Here is a 21,192-nt window from a genome sequence, read left to right as displayed (position 1 = left end):
AATGAAATATTGTGATATATTGCGATACCGATATTTTCTTCCAGCCCTGACTGACACTGTGGAAGGAGCTGAATGGCTTCCTATGATGTGCTGCTATAATGAGATGAGAGAAAGTGACAGAAAGCGGCGCACAAAGTTCCCTCTCTCCGTGTTGTATAGCATGGGGGTCGGCCATTGTAATGTTATATGTCATGCTTCCAGCGTTAAAAGTGCTTCCAAAAGTGGATGTGACCCACAAAGAGGTTAAGAGAGACACAGCAGGAAGGAGGCCAGGAGCGAACCACACTACACAAAGTTACACACCTACAGTTACACACACACATACACACAGTGCCAGAGGTTACTCAGCTGGCTAGCATAAAGATTCCCAGTATTGAAGCGGCTGACTGGCATTAACAGCCTCTAGCCATGGCAAAGGACAAGGAGCAGTCTGTCACAGCAGGAGAGGCCAGGATGGGGAACAGTGGGGAGCAAAGGGCTGTAATCTGTCCCAGAGGTACCGGACCAGACTGGCACAGACCGGGACGGAGGTTTACAGTGACATCCTGGCTCTGTGGACATGACGACAGTTGAAAAGGCTGGAGAAGCTGACAGCGAGAGCGAGCGAGCGAGCGAGAGAGAGAGAGAGAGAGAGAGAGAGAGAGAGAGAGAGAGAGAGAGAGAGGCTTGAACAGACATGCATGTAGTGTTTCCCACTGGCACCGATGCATGCGTGAAGGTCCATGATAAACATTAGATTAGATTGGATTTGTTTGATATGGACACAACAGTAGCAGTGGAGCCGCTACGTACAGCTTTGCACAAGAAATACTAATTTATTATTATTATTATTATTATTATTATTATTATTATTATTATTATTATTATTATTTATTATTATTATTACCTCCGCCAAGGAGGTTATGTTTTTGCCAGGGTTTGTTTGTCTGTCTGTCTGTCTGTCTGTCTGTTTGTTTGTTTGTCTGTCCGCTAGTGTGCAACATAACTCAAAAAGTTATGGACAGATTTTGATGAAATTTTCAGGGTTTGTTGGAAATGGGATAAGGAAGAAATGATTAAATTTTGGTGGTGATCGGGGTTGGGGGGGCCCACGGGGGGGCCCATTTCCAACAAACCCTGAAAATTTCATCATTTCCCCATTCACAGTGACTGGCACTGTATGCGTTGCCATGGGATACGGAGACTCCGGTGCGAAAACGTTAAACCCGGTCCGTCATTTTTCCGAAAAAGCTGCTTAATTGTTTGTTTTTGGCCAAAGGAAAGTAATTCACACAATCCGCAACACCTCCAACTATAGCATAAAAGTGAAAACACGGATTGACGGAATATCTCGTCAATGGCGGAGAAAGAGTTAATAGAAACATTGGAACATTGGAAAGTATACCATAATGGGAGCATGAAGTTGGTTCCATATACAGAACCAGTTCCGAGTTCCAAAAACGGTTCCGAACTAGATCCTTAGACCAGGGGTGTCCAAACTTTTTTTAAAGAGGGCCAGATCTGATAATGTGGAGATTGCCAAGGGCCAGTGGTCCCTTCGGACGTTTTTTAAACAGTAAAAATGACATATAAATGTGCTGTTCTACAATAATTTTATTTTCATTGTCACAATATAATTTTTTAAAATGGCAATGTAACCAAATCTAAGCCACTCAGGTGTGAACAAATTAAGAAAAAAAAAAAAAACAATTCTGCCTTCCTTTCACATCTGGAGTCAGATAACATAGAACAAACTGTATAGAGTATCTTAAACTTCCAAGAAGTTGATAAAAATCTTAACCCCACATTCATTTTAAACATGACTTATATGAGTAATCAGTACTCATATATTACTCAGTAATGCAAAGTCTGTTAACGTTTAAGATGAAAACATTTGACTCTTACTCTTGTCTTTCACAAAATCATTCAGAAAGTAATATTTGTGTCACATCTACAAGTCCATAACACCAGCAATTATAGGCAACTAACCTGGCAACTTGGTAGCCTGCCTTGGTGGTGAGTTCATTGAACTCCCAGGTTCACATGAAGAGTCACTGTTGGGAGTTTAAAGCAGCTTGAATTTGCTTCACTTTTTCAGAGCGCTCACTCCCTGCTAGTTTGTCGTATGCGTTAGCATGTTTTGTCTGCTCGTGTCTCTTTACATTGAATTCCTTAAACAAGGCAACAATGTCTCGACAAATTAGGCAAACACAATCACCTTGATTTTCAGTGAAAAAAAATTGTAATTCCCATCTCTCCTGGAAGCGGCGGCCCTCACTGTCAACTTTCCTTTTGTTTTATTTACAGGCGCCGTGGTTAGAAATTAGCGAAAATGGTTCACGGCAAAGTCACAGAGCCTGATAGAGTTAGAGTGGTGCTGCCACCATGAGGTGAAAGGAGAAACTGCATTTTGAACCTTTTATGATTCATGTACTCGGTTCAACAGTCCAAACAGGCCATAAATAATATAATATAAAACCCAAGCTGCGGGCCGTATAAAATCTGATCGCGGGCCATGATTGGCCCCCGGGCCGGACTTTGGACATGCCTGCCTTAGACGGAACAGGTTATGAGCTCGGAACTCGGAACTGGTTCCATTTACGGAACCAACTTCATGTTCCCTAACATAATTCATTCTCATTGTACTGGAGTATGTTGTGGTTGTCATGATAGAGGAATGTTGTTTCTCTTGTTTTATCTAAACCCAGACTGAGCTGCTTTCTCTCCACTATCTCTTCATTATGTCTAACCCACTGTGGGTCCACAGGGCCCAGTATAATATGACTTTTCTGATGGTTTTGCAAAGTAATGTGGGCATTTATCGACTGTAAGAGTGTCTTTTTCAGTGGAAGGTTTGGAGGCTGTTCTTTAAAAAAAATACAATAATTGATTGAGTTGTTTGGTGTAGTCTTGTAGTGTGTGGCTGTTTTCTTTTCTTTTCTTTTCTTCAGCTTATGTTCTGTCGGTGATTTTGTCGTTTCAGTTGCGTTCAGTATCTCACAGCTCATGTATGCCAAAAACTAATTAATTGGTATATTTACCGCTCTGCTTTAGAATATGCCTCTCTCTAGCGCTATCAAAACCACCGCCTAAATGTTCAGTCGTCTTTTTGTTAGTGATATTGTTAAAGTCTAATGAGTCAGATTTGTTTTTTCTGCCCACTTTGTTCCATTTGTAAGGAAACCGGTAATAAACTCACTTAGCTGTTTATTAGGCGTATAGTCTGTAGCCAAAAATAAAGTCTCAACACAACACTCCTACAATAAATCTAATAGTTTCATAAAAGTTTTGTTGTTCAGGTTAGTTTGGGCATTTAGGACCTTTCGGTGCTCGCAGGCTGCTATTGGTTTGTGATGTATTTTACTATTAGGTACTTTTCCTATCTACTCTTGCTAAGCTCCTTATTTTTTATAGTGTAATGGACTCATAACCTTAGAAAACTGTGTAAATAACAGCCCAGTAGTGGTGGATGTATCCATTCAGTGGTATCAATATATCGATACTCACACACTACTCATTTGAGGATCAATTACGCTAAAGAAGTATTGATATTAATTGATAAATGTGAAATAAAAGCACCTGTCTGAATCTTATAGGGCAGGGGTGTCAAACTCATTTTAGTTCAGGGGTCACATTCAGCCCAATTTGATCTCAAGTGGGCCAAACCAGTAAAATAACAACAGTGAAAAAAGTAAAATCATATAATGAGCAGGTTTAGATCTACAAAGTTTTGTTAAAAATCCGAATAACATGAACAACTTAAATTGTTGTAAGAAAAACAAGTGCAATTTTAACAATATTATGCTTTGGTTTTTTCATTTTATCATTTACACATGTGCGTTATAATTGTTAAAAATATTTAGTAACAAGCAGAATATTGGTAAAATTGCATTTACTTTTCTTAAGATATTTCTGTTAGTTCATATTTTTTCAGGTTATTCATGTTTTTTTGTAAAAGTATAGTTTGGTAATGTAAACATTTTCATGTAATTTTACTTTAAAAGAGAACATTTGGGGTTGTCATTATTTATAGGTTATAATGATAATATTTTACTGTTCTGACCCACTTCAAATCTAATTGGACTGTATGCGTCTGTATGTGGAACCTGAATTAAAATGATTTTCACACCATTGATTGCTAATATCTTCAGTGTAATTTTTGCGTTTCACAAATTCATCCCACGGGCCAGATTGGACCCTTTGGTGGGCCGGATTTGGCCCCCAGGCCACATGTTTGACACCTGTGTTATAGGGTAACTTATTTCAAGGTTTTGTACCAACCCACCCCCCGGCAGCATAAAATTGAACAAGTCCATACATGTCATGTGACCAGAAGTGCAGCAATTCCAGTTAGCTGTCGTTAGCCTGTTAGCATCAGTTCAATACTGCGCATGAGAGGAGAGCATGGCTGAGAGGAAGAGGAGTGTGGTGTGGGTGTCAAGGTTATTATCGTTACCGAAATCTAACAAAATGACGAAAACTAGAATTGAAAAATTTTTTTCGTTAACTGAAATAATTAAAAACTGTAATTTAAAGAAAGAACGATAACTAACTGAAACTGGATTGTGTGTTTATAAGACTAACTAAAATGTATAAAAATTATGGATAAAATTCTCTAAAATTGCTCGAATCAAGGAAAAAACCTTGAATTAAGCAAAAGAAAAAATCTTCAATTAAGTAAAAAAAATATCTTGAATTAAGCCAAAAAAAAAAAAATCTTAAATTTAGCAAAAAATCTTGAATTTAGCAAAAAATCTAGAATTAACAACATCACATTTTTGTCTTTGTTTTATTGCAAAAAATAACCTTAAATTATGAAAATATTTACATTTACCAACTATCCTGAAACAATCAAATGTAAATAACCTGAACAAATATGAACAACTCGAAATGTCTAATGAAAATTAAGCACAATTTTAACAATTTTTCTTCCTGTTCCTCAGTGTTTAGTATCTTTGTAGATCTGATCCATAATGCACATGTAGAAATGATAAGTTGAGGAATAATATTGTTAAAATTGCACTAAATTTTCTTACATTTTTTAATTTAAATTTCAGTTTTTTTCTTTTTTTTTTTTTTTTTTTTTTTGTTTAGTTTATAAAAGTAAGTATTTTCATAATTTATTTATTTATTTTACACTAAAACAAAGACAAAAATCTGGAGTTGTCATTATTTATATATTATTATGTTATTATTTTACTGGTCCGGCCCACTTCAGATCAAATTTAGCTGAATGTGACCCCTGAACTAAAATGAGTTTGACACCCCTGCTGTAGCTTCTAACAGTGCATTTCCAGGTGCCAGTGGTTATCCAATGATCCCCAGTGTCTCCCAGGGGGATAATAATACTTATGTGAGTGACTTGTTTATAATGTAGCGACCTTGTGTGTATTTTTTCCTTCTATTCTGACTCTGTCGCCCTGAAGGTGTAACCACTTTGTAACTTACAATGTAAAAAAATAGCTTTTTTTCTAGTCCGGCGGGGAACCATTTTAAATCAATACCAATCACCAATCCTCCACCTCCACTACAGATTGAAGTGGGAAATGAAAACCAGAAAGAGACGACGTTCAGAAACCTTACCTCTGGGTCAAGGTTGGCGGGCCATGTAATGAAGATGTGTACAGTCTAAGCAGAAATTATGAGTCCGTTTTTCAGTTGTGTGCATCGTACCTATATACGTGCAAGGAAATCAACAGTCTTTTGTATCGTATTGTAGTTTTATTTCCTCTAGATCAAACCGCTCTGTATCCGTCTGTGTTGAACGCCTCACAATTACCACAATAATATCACTAGAATGTAGGGCTGTGCAATTAATCGAAATTCGATTACGATTTCGATTATTACCCGCAAGGATTACAAAAATTATGTAATCGAGAAAAAACGATTATTAATTTTGAGTTGTTTTAATTCGCGCGCACGCAAGCTCCCATGAGCTGCTCTGCCCCGCCCCCCTCTAAGCTACTGCTGCCTGCTAGCCGGCAGGTCCACCCCAAGAGGACAGTTGGACCACCGACCTGGAAAAACGGCAGCAGAAGTGCTTGGTAAACAAAAAAGGCAAGTCAAATTCAATTGTATGGAATCACTTTGGGTTTGATGAAGAAGACGAAGAGCAAAACACATCACGTGCAAAAAGTGTTTCGTAGTTGTGTCCGCACCGACCGCTAACACAACAAACCTTTGAACCATCAAAAGTTTAACCACCGCCACCTTTATCATAATCTTATGAAAAACTAAAACACATAAAAACAGCTCCGTTTACAACTTCGTCCGCAATGCAGTCTTCAGTCTCCGAATCTCTTTACGCTGCAACTCCCGTATTAACCTAACCTAACCTGTATAACCCTAACGTGCATATTCTATACATGGCTGATGTATACAGAAGGCCTGAACTGAAACCTCACAGCACGCCACTGAATTTACTATGTTTCATACTACATTGAACATACTTGAATTTATAATTTGCACTTTACATGAGTTTTTTTTATTGCTACAGTTCTATGGCAAGTCTATAGCAGTTTAATTACAGTGCACTATTTATTTACAAAAGGAAACACTTGAATTTACAGTACACTTATTTGCATTCAAAGATTTTTTTGTTTCGTACAAAAGTGAACATACTTTGTTTTAGTGGTTAAAAGCTTTATTTATGTTTAAAGAGTATATTTTACATTGTTTTGCAAGAAAAAAGTAAACAACTTTAAGGTTAACAAATAATCGTTTTTAATAATCGTGATTTCAATTATTGCTAAAATAATCGTGATTATTTTTTTTTCCTATAATCGAGCAGCCCTACTAGAATGTGACATGATTGTTATAATGGACATCATGTCATAATAGTAGCATATTGCTTAAGGGTTATAAAATTTAAATTGATATTGTGACTTACTCTGATTACTCACCCACCCACAGTAGGACTAAACAGAATAAACAAATATTCAAGACGCTCCTTCCTTTATATATGATTATGAGTTATTACCGCCAGGAGGTATCGTGATCACTTTGCTTTGTGTGCATGTTTGTGTGTTAGCAAGATAACTCAAAAAGTTATGGATGGATTTTCATGAAATTTTCAGGAAATATTGATACTGGCACAAGGAAGAAATGATTACATTTGGGTGTTGATGGGGGCGGGGGGGTCAGGTCTGTCTTGGTGGAGGTCTGCGCTCTCTGCTTTCTTTGTTTAGAATCTAGATCTTAAAATTAAGTGACATTTATTATCTCTTTCATGCCTTTTTCTAACCCTTAGGGGTCCACGGTCACGGCCCCGTGACTGAATCACATGACACTTTCAACACGTAGCATCGAAAGTCAGTCACGTAGACCACAATTGAATTCAAAAGTGTGGACTTGAAACACTCTCATGGTTCTCGACCGGAAAAAGGTGGTCTTCTCTCTCCGGGTCGGTGAGGAGTCTTTGCCCCAAGTGGAGGAGTTTAAGTATCTCGGGGTCTTGCTCATGAGTGAGGGAAGGATGGAGTGTGAGATTGACAGACGGATCGGTGCAGTGTCTGCAGTGATGTGGTTGCTGTATCGGTCGGTTGTGGTGAAGAACGAGCTGAGCCGAGAGGCGAAGCTCTTGATTTACCGGTCAGTCTACGTTCCTACCCTCACCTATGGTCATGACCGAAAGGACAAAATCCCGGATACAAGCGGTCAAAATGAGTTTCCTCCGCATGGTGGCTGGGCGCACCCTTAGGGATAGGGTGAGGAGCTCAGTCACCAGGGAGGAACTCGGAATAGAGCCACTGCTCCTCCACATCCAGAGGGGCACGCTGAGGTGGCTCGGGCATCTGTTTCGGACGCCTCCTGGACGCCTCCCTGGGGAGGTGTTCCGGGCATGTCCCACCGGGAGACCTCAGGGAAGACCCAGGATACGTTGGAGAGACTATGTCTCTTGGCTGGCCTGGGAACGCCTCGGGGTCCCCCAGGAAGAGCTGGAGGAGGAGTCTGGGGAGAGGGAAGTCTGGGCATCCCTGCTTAGACTGTTACCCCCACGACCCGGCCCCGGATAAGCGGAAGAAAATGGATGGATGGATGGAACACTCTCCCAATTTTTATTTGGTGTTGATAGAGCAAATACAACCAGAGATATGACAGTTTGAAACCAGAGCAAACAAACATGAGTAAAACGATGAAAATGAGGTGTGTGTGTGTGTGTGTGTGTGTGTGTGTGTGTGTGTGTAGGGGGGGGTTATATTTCGGAGGGGGGGGGGGGGGGGGGGGGCAGATCTGTCTTGGCGGAGGTCTGCGCCCTCCAAGTGCTTTCCTTGTTTAGAATCTAGATCTTAAAAGTAAGTGACATGTATGATCTCTTTTTATGCCCTTTTCTTTCTTGTAACCCTTAGGGGTCCACGGTCACGGCCCCGTGACTGAATTACACGACACTTTCGACACATCGTAGCATCAAAAGTCGGTCATGTAATCTACAACTGCATTCAAAAGTGCGGACTTGAAACACTTTCCCACTTTTTATTTGGTGTTGATAGAGCAAATTACAACCAGAGATATGACAGTCTGAAACCAGAGTAAACAAACATGAGTAAAAGTATGAAAATGAGGTGTGTGTGTGTGTGTGTGTGTGTGTGTGTGTGTAGGGGGGGTTATATTTCGGACCATATCTTGGTCATTTTTTGTCCTTTTTCAAAACGGAAAAAACTGGCAGATTCTAATCCACAGACCCCATTAGCAGTACAGGTAAGGGTGAAAAGGACCCCCCCTCCTAAACCAGATGTGGATATCAGGAGTAGCGCGGGGGGGGGGGATACCGCAGAAAACACCTATGTAAAGATACACTTTTATTTCAAATATTTGAGTCTAGTTTTCATTTATTACACTTTTGATCTTATATACCTAATATTTGAAACCAATCTTCACTTGCGCTGTCTTTTCTAGAAAAGCACTCGAGGAGCGCAGACCTCCACCAAGGTAGATCAGTGGCCGCCCCTACCCCCGATCACCACCAAAATTTAATCATTTGTTCCTTGTGCCAGTATCAACATTTCCTGAAATGTTCACCCAAATCCGTCCATAACTTTTGGAGTTATCTTGCACACAAACAGACAGACAAACCAACGCCGACAAAAACATAACCTCTTTGGCGGAGGTAACAAATTATTCGGTGAGGAAATTATACACATTTTTTTTGGGACCCCCTGTCCATTTCTGGCCTGCATACATGTACTAAACTCTAAAGCAGCTGTTTTCAGTAAATTACCTCCGTCCAGCCTTCACCCCAGCATGAAACAGCATGGAGTAGAAGGCGAGTGTAGAGAGCCTAACCAGGGATCTTTAAGCTTTCGCATTAAACTGTCTGGGCAGAAATGTCACTTTGATTAGCTGCTATTACGTGATTAGATAAGTGTAGGTCTGCGCCGGGTACTGGAAGTCTGTTTCAATGTGTTTCTGCTGCTTTTCTCGTCCAAAGCTTCGTCGTCCCTGATGAAACTGAAGTGCAAATGCCCATTCAGCAGCTCTAAATGCATGTAAGCCAACAGTGCCCCTGGGTGCCGGCATATGCGAACAAGATGAAACCGACACTCAATAAAGAAACTGCAAAGAACTAACTGCACTTGACAAAACATTATCGACAAGCACTTACTGTATACAGCGCCGGACGACGGAGTGCATTCAGATTCAGAAATGGGAAGGAGCTGCTGTATTAGATATATTAGATGCTTTTAGAAAGACGCTTATTTAACAAGATGGAGGAGCGAGAGAGGGATTATATTGTAGTTGAGTCACCTTGACAAAAATACTATTCTGCTCTCAGGATGAATTGTTTGCATGAACCTGTAGCTGTTTTCTAACTTACACCTTTGACTTTCCTCTGTTTGTCTCAGTGTTTAATAAGGTGAGAACATTCTTCATTCTTTTTCACTTTTCTCTGGTGTACAGTTTTGGGGAAATGATCTACTTCAGAAATAAACTGTGGTATATCCTATAAAATTGGGAGGAAAACAAAAGATTGTAGGTTTATGTACTGTCCATTTATATAACATTTCTAAATCATAACCCTTTAACCCCTGACGTGTCTGTGGGGATAATTCTGAATGTATGATTTATTTGAAATATTCATAAAAATTCAATTGTTTGCTCAATAGAAACAGTTTCAAAATCCCCCCCCCCCCCTTTCCCGAACCACCTCTGAATTTTGAAACAGCAATGAAAATAAAAACCAAAATAATAATTGATAACTAATAGTAACTTTAAATCATGTCAGCATTTTCGTAGACCACTGGGGACAATTGCATTCGAAAGTGCGGACTTGAAATACTCTCACTTTTTATTTGATGTTGATAGAGCAAATACAACCGGAAATATGACGATTTGAAACTGGACTTAACAAGCGATATAGCGTTATTATAGCGATATAAAGCAGATGTATTTCTGACCAGATCTACGTCATTTTTTGTCCTTTTTCAAAAAAAGATTGCAGATTGTAATCCACAGACTGTATTAGCATTAAGGTAAGGGTGAGAATGACCCCACCTAAACCTGATGTGAAAACCAGGATTGGATTGACGACGATATGCGTTAATTAATTCTTTGTGTCGGAGATTTTTAATGGCGTATATTTCACTCCACAAAGATTAAAAATCATGTCTGAACATTAAAGGTCCCGTATTATGCTATTTTTCAGTCACGTCATATAGGTCTCAGAAGCCCAAAAACATAGTATTTAAGTTTGTTCGCCCCAAAATCATCCTTTTTTCGGAGTTTCAGCGGTCGAAAAAGTCACTCTCACCAGCCCTCCTCAGAACAGGCTGTTTCTGGGCCTGCTTCCAGGTATGCAAATGAACGCATCTGTCCACACCCACTCCTCCTCCCCTCTCTGGGAGAGGACGCGGCTTACGCTAGCGGTACTACTTATCTGTTCTGAATACACAAGTCACCTGTCTGAAATGCCCCTCTCTCGTCTACAATACATGTCTCAGACAGAACGTCTTTCCAAACACTGGCTTTCTTTGCCTTGAGGCGTGATTGAGCGCCGACGGAAAACGGCGGTGTTGTGTCGGGTTCGTGGACCTGACACGGAAAGACGCCTGCCACCACTAATGCAGGCAGCTACTAACAAGCTTGATGCTAACTATACTGATGCCAACCACAAAAGCCCCGTGTTCAAAGTAGTTCTGTTGAATGTCTCTGGATATTATCAGCTCTTGCATGTTAACGGGGACGCAAACGTTAGCAGCAGTAACTGAGCTATGTTAGCTGCCATGCTAACGTTAGACGTACACATAAACAACCACCAGCTTATCCGTAATGTAGGGTTATGCACTAAAGATACAAAAAAAATGATAAGAACTTACATCTCCCACACTTGTACTTGGGTCACGAAGCGTTGGTACTGCGTCCTTCTTGATTCGGAGTCTTTGTGCTAAGCCGGAGCTGTATGGGCCCATGTTCAAAAACACTCGTCCGTGAACTGCCGGGCACACACATACAAGCGTTTGGGAATGTAGTTTGGTCCATGACCATCAAAGATATAATCCAGCCACTTTTTACGGAGAGACTTGGAAGTGGGGAGCAAAAATAAACTATCGTGTTGGTGTGTGCAGCCAACAACACCACAACTTGCGTGTCTCGCCTTCGCCATGTTTGTTGTCCAAGAGGTACTTTGCCAGGGTGGGGCTCACCTTTTCATGCAGAGTGGGGCCACAGTCAGGGGGAGGAGTTAAATCCGCTTATGTCATCATAAGCGGACCCAACTCAAACTCGGCCGTATGAGCAGGCATTTTCACAAAATGTGGTGTAGCAAGGCAGGGAGGAAACAGACAGTTTTCAAATTCGAACCTCATAATGAGGCTACTGCAACACACACTACTATAAGAAAACTGTCACAAAGTGAGATTTGCATAATACGGGATCTTTAAAGTTTGCACTAAAATACACTTTTGATGTACTTTTATTAACATTAGGGTCTAAACTTTGAGCAAAAGTTGAAAAAAACATCCATTGTCCTGATTTATTATATTTTTATAGTAGATGAATATTAATATAATTTTTTAGGCCCGCAGCTGGGCCAATAGGGCTAAAGGGGTTATAAAAATTTAAAAAAATTAAAAAAAATAAATATTTGAGTCTAGTTTTAATTTATTACAATTTTGATTTTATATATGTAATATTTGAAACCAATATTCACTTTTATAGTCTTTGAAAAGGTTCCTTAAGCATCTTTGTGTTATTTATGCAATAAATTATATAAATTTTTCAAATCGGATTTTATATTTTTTGTGAGTTTTTATCCTTTTGTGTTGATATATTAGGTTAAAGTGAAAAAAATAATAGACAGATGAGACAGATGAAGCTATGCTGAAAAAAAAGGATACCAAACGTGGGTATAGTAAACATTTCTTTATATAGTATATAAAGACAAAATCAAAAGTACTCAAAAACGGCCAAAATAGACTCAGACCCCTAAGGGTTAATTATCCTTCTGCAAAATTCTTGAGAATTTAAGAGTTTGACACTATCCTGAATAAACTGTAGCCGACTATCACTTCATTTTCTTTATTATTGACCCGAACCCAAAGTGACTGCAGTTTTTTTCTGGAAATATTTTACTTGTAGACCAGACCAGACTTATCATTTTCCACCCATCCTTGAGGCAAAAAACTAATCTAAGATCTAATGAGTGGTTGAAATTCTGCCAGATCAAAATAATTGTGTTGATAAAAGCTCTCAGCAGCGTTCCCCATATTTCACCGAGTGGACACTTAGGTTCTTGCGCAGACCCTCAACCTTTCTCTCGACTTTTCCATTTTAGTTGACAACCTCTTCATTTCCACATGCTAAAGCACTCGGCGTTGTTAATCATGTCTAATTATACTGAAGTGTGGGGTGAAAACTGATTCTTCCATGTTACTATTCTCATGAGGCCCCCGCTCGCTGCCTACTGCTCAAACCCACCGGACCCAATCTGCCTCCGTCGGAAAGTGTGGATTGTTTTGTTCTTTCTTTCCACCCTCTGTTGAAAATCAACCTCCACTGTTCTGTCAATGGGAATGTGAGGCCGTTCTTTTCTGTCCTTCACTCACCGCTGATCAGACGGAGAGGTGAGGAGACAGATCTGGACTCTGACTGATGCTTATCCCTCTGGTATCCCATCCAGCAAGGCCCTTACTAAGCACCAAGTGTGCCTTTTTGGCACACTTGTGGAATAATGTCAAAAAAAAAAAAAAAAAATTCAAACAGTTTTTAATTCTTTTACACTTTTTTCTATTTCATCAACTTGAGCCGTAAATAAAAATACCAAATACTCAATAATTGTCACATTTTTTAACCCTTTAAATGCTGTGTTTGTAATGTAAACAAAACATTTTTTTGGATGCAAAAAACACAAAAAATTATTTTTTTTCAATATACTACATAAAAAGTGGATCACATATTATTTGATTTTTTCATCCTGGCATATGTCAATGATTAACTTAACATTGGTTAATTTGCATGATTATTTTTGGCGCTAGGTCAAATGTTCAAAAATACTAGCATCTGTCACCAAGTGTGCCAAAAATGCACACCTATAAATCAAACTATTAAATATTATATACTGATTTATTTTTCTGCTCTAATTTGATTTTATTTTTGTAAATCAAGGTCAGTCCTAATCATACATATCAAATGGAAGAAATAGTGCGTTTTAGGCACACTTGGGAGACAGATGCTAGTCTTGTAATTTTCTTTTGTTTACAATGTGCACATTTTAGTTGGTGGCCAGAATTTTAAAGATCATGCAAAAATGAACAACTTTTGAATTCTAACCTTATTTAAATTATGAAAAATAATATGAAGTTTTTTAAAACGAAGTGCAAAGTGTGCCTAAAAGGTGCACATGGATACTGGAGGGTTAAATGTAGTTTCTGAGGTGGATGGAGGTATTTATGTATTTTTTATTTATTTATTTATTTATTTTTTAATCCACATTTGCGGTAACAAAGGTTTTTGGGTAGAATTTGTGACTGAAATGTTTCTGAGTGAGACTGTGATTGTCAAGATGTCAAGATGACTCTATATAGCAAAAAAAAAAAAAAAAAAAAAAAAGAAGTGTGTAAATTGTTGTGTATCTGTGCCCTTTTGGAGCTTGTGAACACTGAGGCAGTTGAACCCTTAAGCACCCACAACTACTTTTGTTACAACTCCCAAATATTTTTTTATATATTTTTTGTCTTTCCCAAGTAATTTATCTCCATTTATTACACTGGGTTACAAAAAAAAATGTTTTTTTACAAGTTGTCTAGGTTTTTTTCAACTGAATTAGGACCATTTTGCACCTCTAAATCCAAAAATGACATCTGTTTTTCTCAGTCAGGTCAGGTTTTTTTTTGCCAATTTGATTTTAAAAAATTTGATCTTCTCCCAAAATTGATGACATTTCTGTGACTTTATCAGTTGATTTTTTTTATATAGTTCTCACCCAAAATAGGTTTTAAGTAAAAAAAAAAATTAAAAATTTTCTAACAGGATGTATTTTTTAAGTGTTAAGAACTGTAGCAGAATACGTCAGGCTTATTTTTGCAAGATCTTCTAGTCAAAGCCATTTCATTCACCTGTAATATTAAAAAAAACACATTAATCATAAATTGGCAAAAGTAAAATCTTCAGAACTCGTTTATTGCAAGAAATATGAAAGAATTTTGTATCATATGATGTGAAAATGCCCATAAACGTAAACAAAAATGTTAAAAAGCCAATATGTAGCATAGTTCAGAAAGTTGACCTGATTGAGCAAAATTAATGTGATTTTTGGATTCAGCACACCAAAATTATCTTAAATCAGCTCAAAAAACTTAAATACTACAGGGTGGGGAAGCAAAATTTACAATGAACATTTAGTTGTTTTTTCTCAGCAGGCACTACGTCAATTGTTTTGAAACCAAACATATATTGATGTCATAATCATACCTAACACTATTATCCATACCTTTTCAGAAACTTTTGCCCATATGAGTAATCAGGAAAGCAAACGTCAAAGAGTGTGTGATTTGCTGAATGCACTCGTCACACCAAAGGAGATTTCAAAAATAGTTGGAGTGTCCATAAAGACTGTTTATAATGGAAAGAAGAGAATGACTATGAGCAAAACTATTACGAGAAAGTCTGGAAGCGGAGGAACCAACAAAAAACGTACCGAAGCTTTTATTAAAGCTCTCAAATCCAAAATCCTAAAGGATCCAACCAAATCCATGAGAAAAATGGCAATTGAACTTGAGGAAGACAACAAGAGCGTTAGAAATGCAGTAAAATAAAATTTGAAGTTAAAATCTTACACAAGAACGCCAAAACACTTGTTGACAACAGCAACAAATCAAATTTTAGCAATTTTTGGGAATCATGTTTATGTCCGCCTTCTAGCCCAGATCTAAACCCTCTGGATTCTGCTGTTTGGGGCGTTTTAGAACATGCTACCAATAGAACATCACACAGCAATGTCGACTTTCTTAAAGATACTATTAAAGAAGAATGGGAGAAGTTGTCACCCGAATATTTGAGGAACACTTGCGCAAGTTTCAGGAAGCGTGTGAAGGCAGTTATTGAGAAAGAAGGAGGACACATAGAATAAAAACATTTTTTATTATGTCAATTTTCTTGTGGCAAATAAATTCTCATGACTTTCAATAAACTAATTGGTCATACACTGTCTTTCAATCCCTGCCTCAAAATATTGTAAATTTTTCTTCCCCACCCTGTAAATTTATTGTTGACCAGTGTTATAATAGTATCCTCTGCATTTTGCATTTTTCAGTGAAAATGTGGTATTTTCCTATACTTCATTGACGGATCATGAAGATGCTCAGACTAAATCCAAAGGTTACACTGCAAAAATCAAAATCTTACCAAGTGCATTTTTCTCATTCCTAGTCAAAATATCTCATCACACTTAAAATAAGACATAATCACCTAAAGAGTAACTTTTCATAAGAACTTAATTTTACACAATAGATTTTGAAAATTTTATTTCAAGAAATCTTACCAAGATAATTTTCACTTTTTCCATTGGCAGATTTTTTTTGCTTAGATTAAATATAGGAAAATATCAGATTTTCTCTAAAAAATGCCAAATACAGAGCATAATATTAGACTAAATGGAGATAAATCAATTAAAGGTACAGCCTGTAAAGGTGAAAAACCCTCCTGCTTATGTTCATTGGATTACAGAGGTGATGTTGGGATTGGCTCTGGTCACAGTTCATACACTGCAAAAATCCAAATCTTATCAAGTGTATTTTTCTCATTTCTAGTCAAAATATCTCATCACACTTAAAACAAGACATAAACACCTAAAGAATAACTTTACAGTGAGATATAAGAACTGATTTTTAGACAATACTTCTTGAAAAACTCATTTCAAGAAATCTTACCAAGAAAATTTTCGCTTTTTCCATTGGCAGATTTTTTTTTGCTTGAATTAAGCAAAAAATACTGAAAAAAAAAAAAAAAAAAAATCATCCCCCTCAACAAATTGCACCCTGCCTGCGTATATAACTGCTGTGCCCCCTCGTCCAACAAATAGACAAGATACTAATAATGACAACTCCAAATGTTTATTTTTTGCTTTAGTGCAAAAAATAACCTTATATTAAGAGAGTACTTTCATTTACAAACCATCCTTTAACAATAAAATGTGAATAACTTAAACAAATATGAACCTGAAATGGGCAATTTTAACAATATTCTATCTGTTACTAAATGTTTTGTGCCTTTTGTAGATCCATAATGCACTTGTATAAATGATAACATGAGGCATAATATTGTTAAAATTACACTTATTTCTCTTAAGGAATGTCAGTTTCTCAGATTACTGACTTTTTTTTTTTTTTTGTTTGGATGGTTTATAAATTTTAGTTTCACAATGTGATGTTATTTTTCACACTAAAACAAAGACAAACGTGCAGTTATTATTCATAGGCTGTTCTTCTATTATTTTACTGGTCTGATACACTGCCAATGAAGGCCCTGAAAGAAAATGAGTTTGACACCCCCGCTCTAGATCGAGGACCTTTTTTGTGATGCCCACCAGAGCCTGTCAGGCATTGGCCATCTGTAAGGTTAAACTGTGTGTGTGTGTGTGTGTGTGTGGGTGGGGGGGGGGTCACTGTACAGTCAGTGCTGATCCGACGTAGACTTTTTAACCCTTCTGATCAAAACTCTCTTTGGCTAAAATTTGCTTCGAGGTCTTATTTCTGTCTTTGTGCATGAGAAATCAATCTAAGTGAATCCCCGAAGGAACTTTGTGTTGGTAAATGCAAGTTATGCAAATTTACATGATTTCAGTTCTTTTGCAACATGTTGATGGTCATATGAACTATGTTTTCAGCTCAAAAATGTCCAATTTCATCACAATTAATGCTATATTTTCATGTCACAAATGGCCAAGTTATATTTGAACTGAATTTACCTGAAAAAACAAATGTTCTGTTCTTTTAGATTCCACATTTTTTCTAATAAGATTCTATCCTACATATCACATGTTTTATTTTTACAGGTTCAATATGGAGTATGGTGCTGATCCATCCTGCTTATGTTACGGCAATACACACTGTAAAAAATGACTGTAGAATTAACACCAAAAAGGTGTAAAAATTGCAACTTAAAAAAACTGTGACAATACAATGCAAAGTTGTTTATTTGAAAAGATTTTTTGTGTTAACGATTGAATCAAGTATAGCTGTAGTTTTTACAGGAAGAGTATGTGAACAAAACCAGATTTGTATGTAGAAATGATGGATTTCTATTGTTTTTAGAAAATAAAACTGTAAATTGAAAAAGAATGTGGTACCGTTAAAATTGCAAAGACCATAATGTTGAAATAACGGAGTATTTGCTTATATTTATTTATTTATTTATTTATTTATTAATTATTATTATTATTATTATTATTATTATTATTATTATTATTATTATTATTATTATTATTATTATAGTTGGTAGAGCAGCTCGTCCAAAAACCAAAGGGTTGGTGGTTCAAATCTTGGCTCTTACAGTCAGTATGTTAAAGTTTACATGGAGGACACTGAACCTTAAATTGTTCCCAGTTGGACCTGGTGGATTTGGAAAGTGCTTTGGACACCATGAAGGTGGAGAAAATGAGCTAAATAAGTGCAGTCCATTTACCAGTTAAATCCAATGTTAAATCCACATGTTGCTCCACAAATATGTTTACAGTTGGATGTGTTTTTACAGTATTGTTCTAGAAACCACAGCTGCCAGTTTTTTTTCCGTAAAAACAGGATTTTTTTTTTTTTTTTTTTTACAGTGCATACATTAAGAATGTCATACGTCACTTTTTAAATCAACAGTTTTCTAATAATAAGCATTTTTATAAAGAAATAACAATTCTATATTGTTATTTACTCTTTAGTCTGATGATAAACTATACAATAAATAATTCTGATCCTAGTTTTTGCACAGGGATCATTAGTGGAAACAGTGACATGGCTGCCGAGCATCAGTATGATGGGATCTGTAACAACCATGTCACATCCGTCCACTGCCACATTTTGTGTTTTTGTGTCAGCTGTTATTGTTTTAGATCCACAATACTAACATTTATGAATAAGAGGAGAATTAGCAATAGTAAGTATATAAGTTTATTACTAATAAAGTACTGGTACTGACCAGAGCATCATGGGTAATGTCACGTCCGTCCACCAGCAAAAGTTTTCACATACACGTGCTATTCAAAATCCAATATTTCTGAAAATATAGCTTCCACTGTCAAATAATATCAGTAGTCTGTGCACAAGTGGATTAGCATTATTTCAACACAGTTCTACGCATTTCTTACAACTTTTTTTTTTTTTTTTTTTTTGACAAGAATGGCCACTCATTTGACCCCCTAAGTAAATTTTAGCCGTCTTGCACTTTGAAATGGACTCTCTTTGGGGAGGCAGCTTTAGTTCTTGTGTGAGACTGAGATTAAAAAAAAAAAAAATGGATTAAGTGGTCAAGAATACAGTAGTCCACACTTTCTACACGGCTCTTGAGTGCAGTTTTACTGTTAGAGGTAGTCTGTGTTACTGGGGGATGTCTGCTGTACTGTTTCAGCTAATGAGTCCATTCATTTTGATACAGTGACTCACTGTGGGCTGCTGCCACCTGGACGTTTACAATGTGCAAAAGGTCAAGTCACTCCAAATGTGTTTAAGTAGCTCATCATACTGGAGGATTTTTTGCAGAGTTTTACAAGCCCACAGCAGCAGTTGGTGTTCGCGGTTAGTCTGGAATCTGTTATTATTATTATGATGTGGGACATTTGAAAAGTAATCATTTCTTCCTGGTGCCAGTATCTGAAAATCCGTCCACAACTTTTTAAATTATCTTGCTAACAAACAAACAAACACACACACAAACACACAAAGCAACGTGATCACACCACTTCCTGGCAGAGGTAATAAAAATGCTTGTTACTCTGAGAGTAAAGTTGTTATATTTTGAGAATTAAGTCATTATTTAATGACAATAAAGTCGTAATTTAAAAAAACTCATTTCTTAGTGAGAATAAAATCATTAATATTTCGAGAATAAAGTCATTATTTAATGAGAATAAAATGGTAGTTTAAAAAAAAAACAAACTACTATTTAAGGAGAATAAAGTCGTTATATTTAAAGAATAAAGTCATTATTTAACGAGAATAAAGTCGTTATATTTTGAGAATAAAGTCATTATTTAACGAGAATAAAGTCGTAATAAAAAAACCCTAATTATTTATCGAGAATAAAGTCATTATTTAATGAGAATAAAGTCATAGTTTAAAAAGTCATTATTTAATGAGAATAGTCGTATTTTGAAAATAAAGTCATTTAACGAGAATAAAGACATAGTTGGAAAAAAGTCATTATTTATCGAGAATAAAGTCGTTATATTTCGAGAATAAAGTCATTATTTAATGAGAATAAAGTCATAGTTTAAAAAGTCATTATTTAATGAGAATAGTAGTTATATTTCGAGAATAAAGTCATTATTTAACGAGAATAAAGACATAGTTGAAAAAAGTCATTATTTAATGAGAATAAAGTCGTAATAAAAAAAAAAAAAACTCATTATTTCGCCGAGAATAAAGTCGTAATGTTTTGAGAATAAAGTCATTATTTAATGAGAATAAAGTCATAGTTTAAAAAGTCATTATTTAATGAGATTAGTCGTTATGTTTCGAGAATAAAGTCATTATTTAACAAGAATAAAGTCGTTATATTTCGAGATTAAAGTCATAACGAGAATAAAGTCATAGTTTAAAAAGTCATTATTTAATGAGAATAAAGTCGTTATATTTTGAGAATAAAGTCATTATTTAACGAGAATAAAGTCGTAATAAAAAAACCCTAATTATTTATCGAGAATAAAGTCATTATTTAATGAGAATAAAGTCATAGTTTAAAAAGTCATTATTTAATGAGAATAGTCGTATTTTGAAAATAAAGTCATTTAACGAGAATAAAGACATAGTTGGAAAAAAGTCATTATTTATCGAGAATAAAGTCGTTATATTTCGAGAATAAAGTCATTATTTAATGAGAATAAAGTCATAGTTTAAAAAGTCATTATTTAATGAGAATAGTAGTTATATTTCGAGAATAAAGTCATTATTTAACGAGAATAAAGACATAGTTGAAAAAAGTCATTATTTAATGAGAATAAAGTCGTAATAAAAAAAAAAAAAACTCATTATTTCGCCGAGAATAAAGTCGTAATGTTTTGAGAATAAAGTCATTATTTAATGAGAATAAAGTCATAGTTTAAAAAGTCATTATTTAATGAGATTAGTCGTTATGTTTCGAGAATAAAGTCATTATTTAACAAGAATAAAGTCGTTATATTTCGAGATTAAAGTCATAACGAGAATAAAGTCATAGTTTAAAAAGTCATTATTTAATGAGAATAAAGTCGTTATATTTTGAGAATAAAGTCATTATTTAACGAGAATAAAGTCGTAATAAAAAAACCCTAATTATTTATCGAGAATAAAGTCATTATTTAATGAGAATAAAGTCATAGTTTAAAAAGTCATTATTTAATGAGAATAGTCGTATTTTGAAAATAAAGTCATTTAACGAGAATAAAGACATAGTTGGAAAAAAGTCATTATTTATCGAGAATAAAGTCGTTATATTTCGAGAATAAAGTCATTATTTAATGAGAATAAAGTCATAGTTTAAAAAGTCATTATTTAATGAGAATAGTAGTTATATTTCGAGAATAAAGTCATTATTTAA

The 21,192-nt window shown here is 36.1% G+C and overlaps 1 protein-coding gene across 1 annotated transcript in view; it reads right to left on the bottom strand.

Annotated features, from left to right (window-relative positions):
* Positions 1 to 392: 392 nt before the first annotated feature.
* Positions 393 to 21,192, bottom strand: part of LOC115431862 (myb-like protein D) — a 34,406-nt gene continuing 13,606 nt past the window's right edge. Inside the window, exon 4 of the mRNA XM_030152535.1 lies at positions 393 to 551. Coding sequence (XP_030008395.1) covers positions 393 to 551 — 159 coding nt within the window. The remainder of the gene's footprint in view (positions 552 to 21,192) is intronic.

The sequence above is a fragment of the Sphaeramia orbicularis genome, chromosome 13 (genome assembly GCF_902148855.1).
Source record: "Sphaeramia orbicularis chromosome 13, fSphaOr1.1, whole genome shotgun sequence".
Classification (NCBI taxonomy): Eukaryota; Metazoa; Chordata; class Actinopteri; order Kurtiformes; family Apogonidae; genus Sphaeramia; species Sphaeramia orbicularis.
The sequence above is the reverse complement of the archived record's forward strand: the minus strand, read 5'-3'. Positions and strand labels throughout refer to the sequence as shown.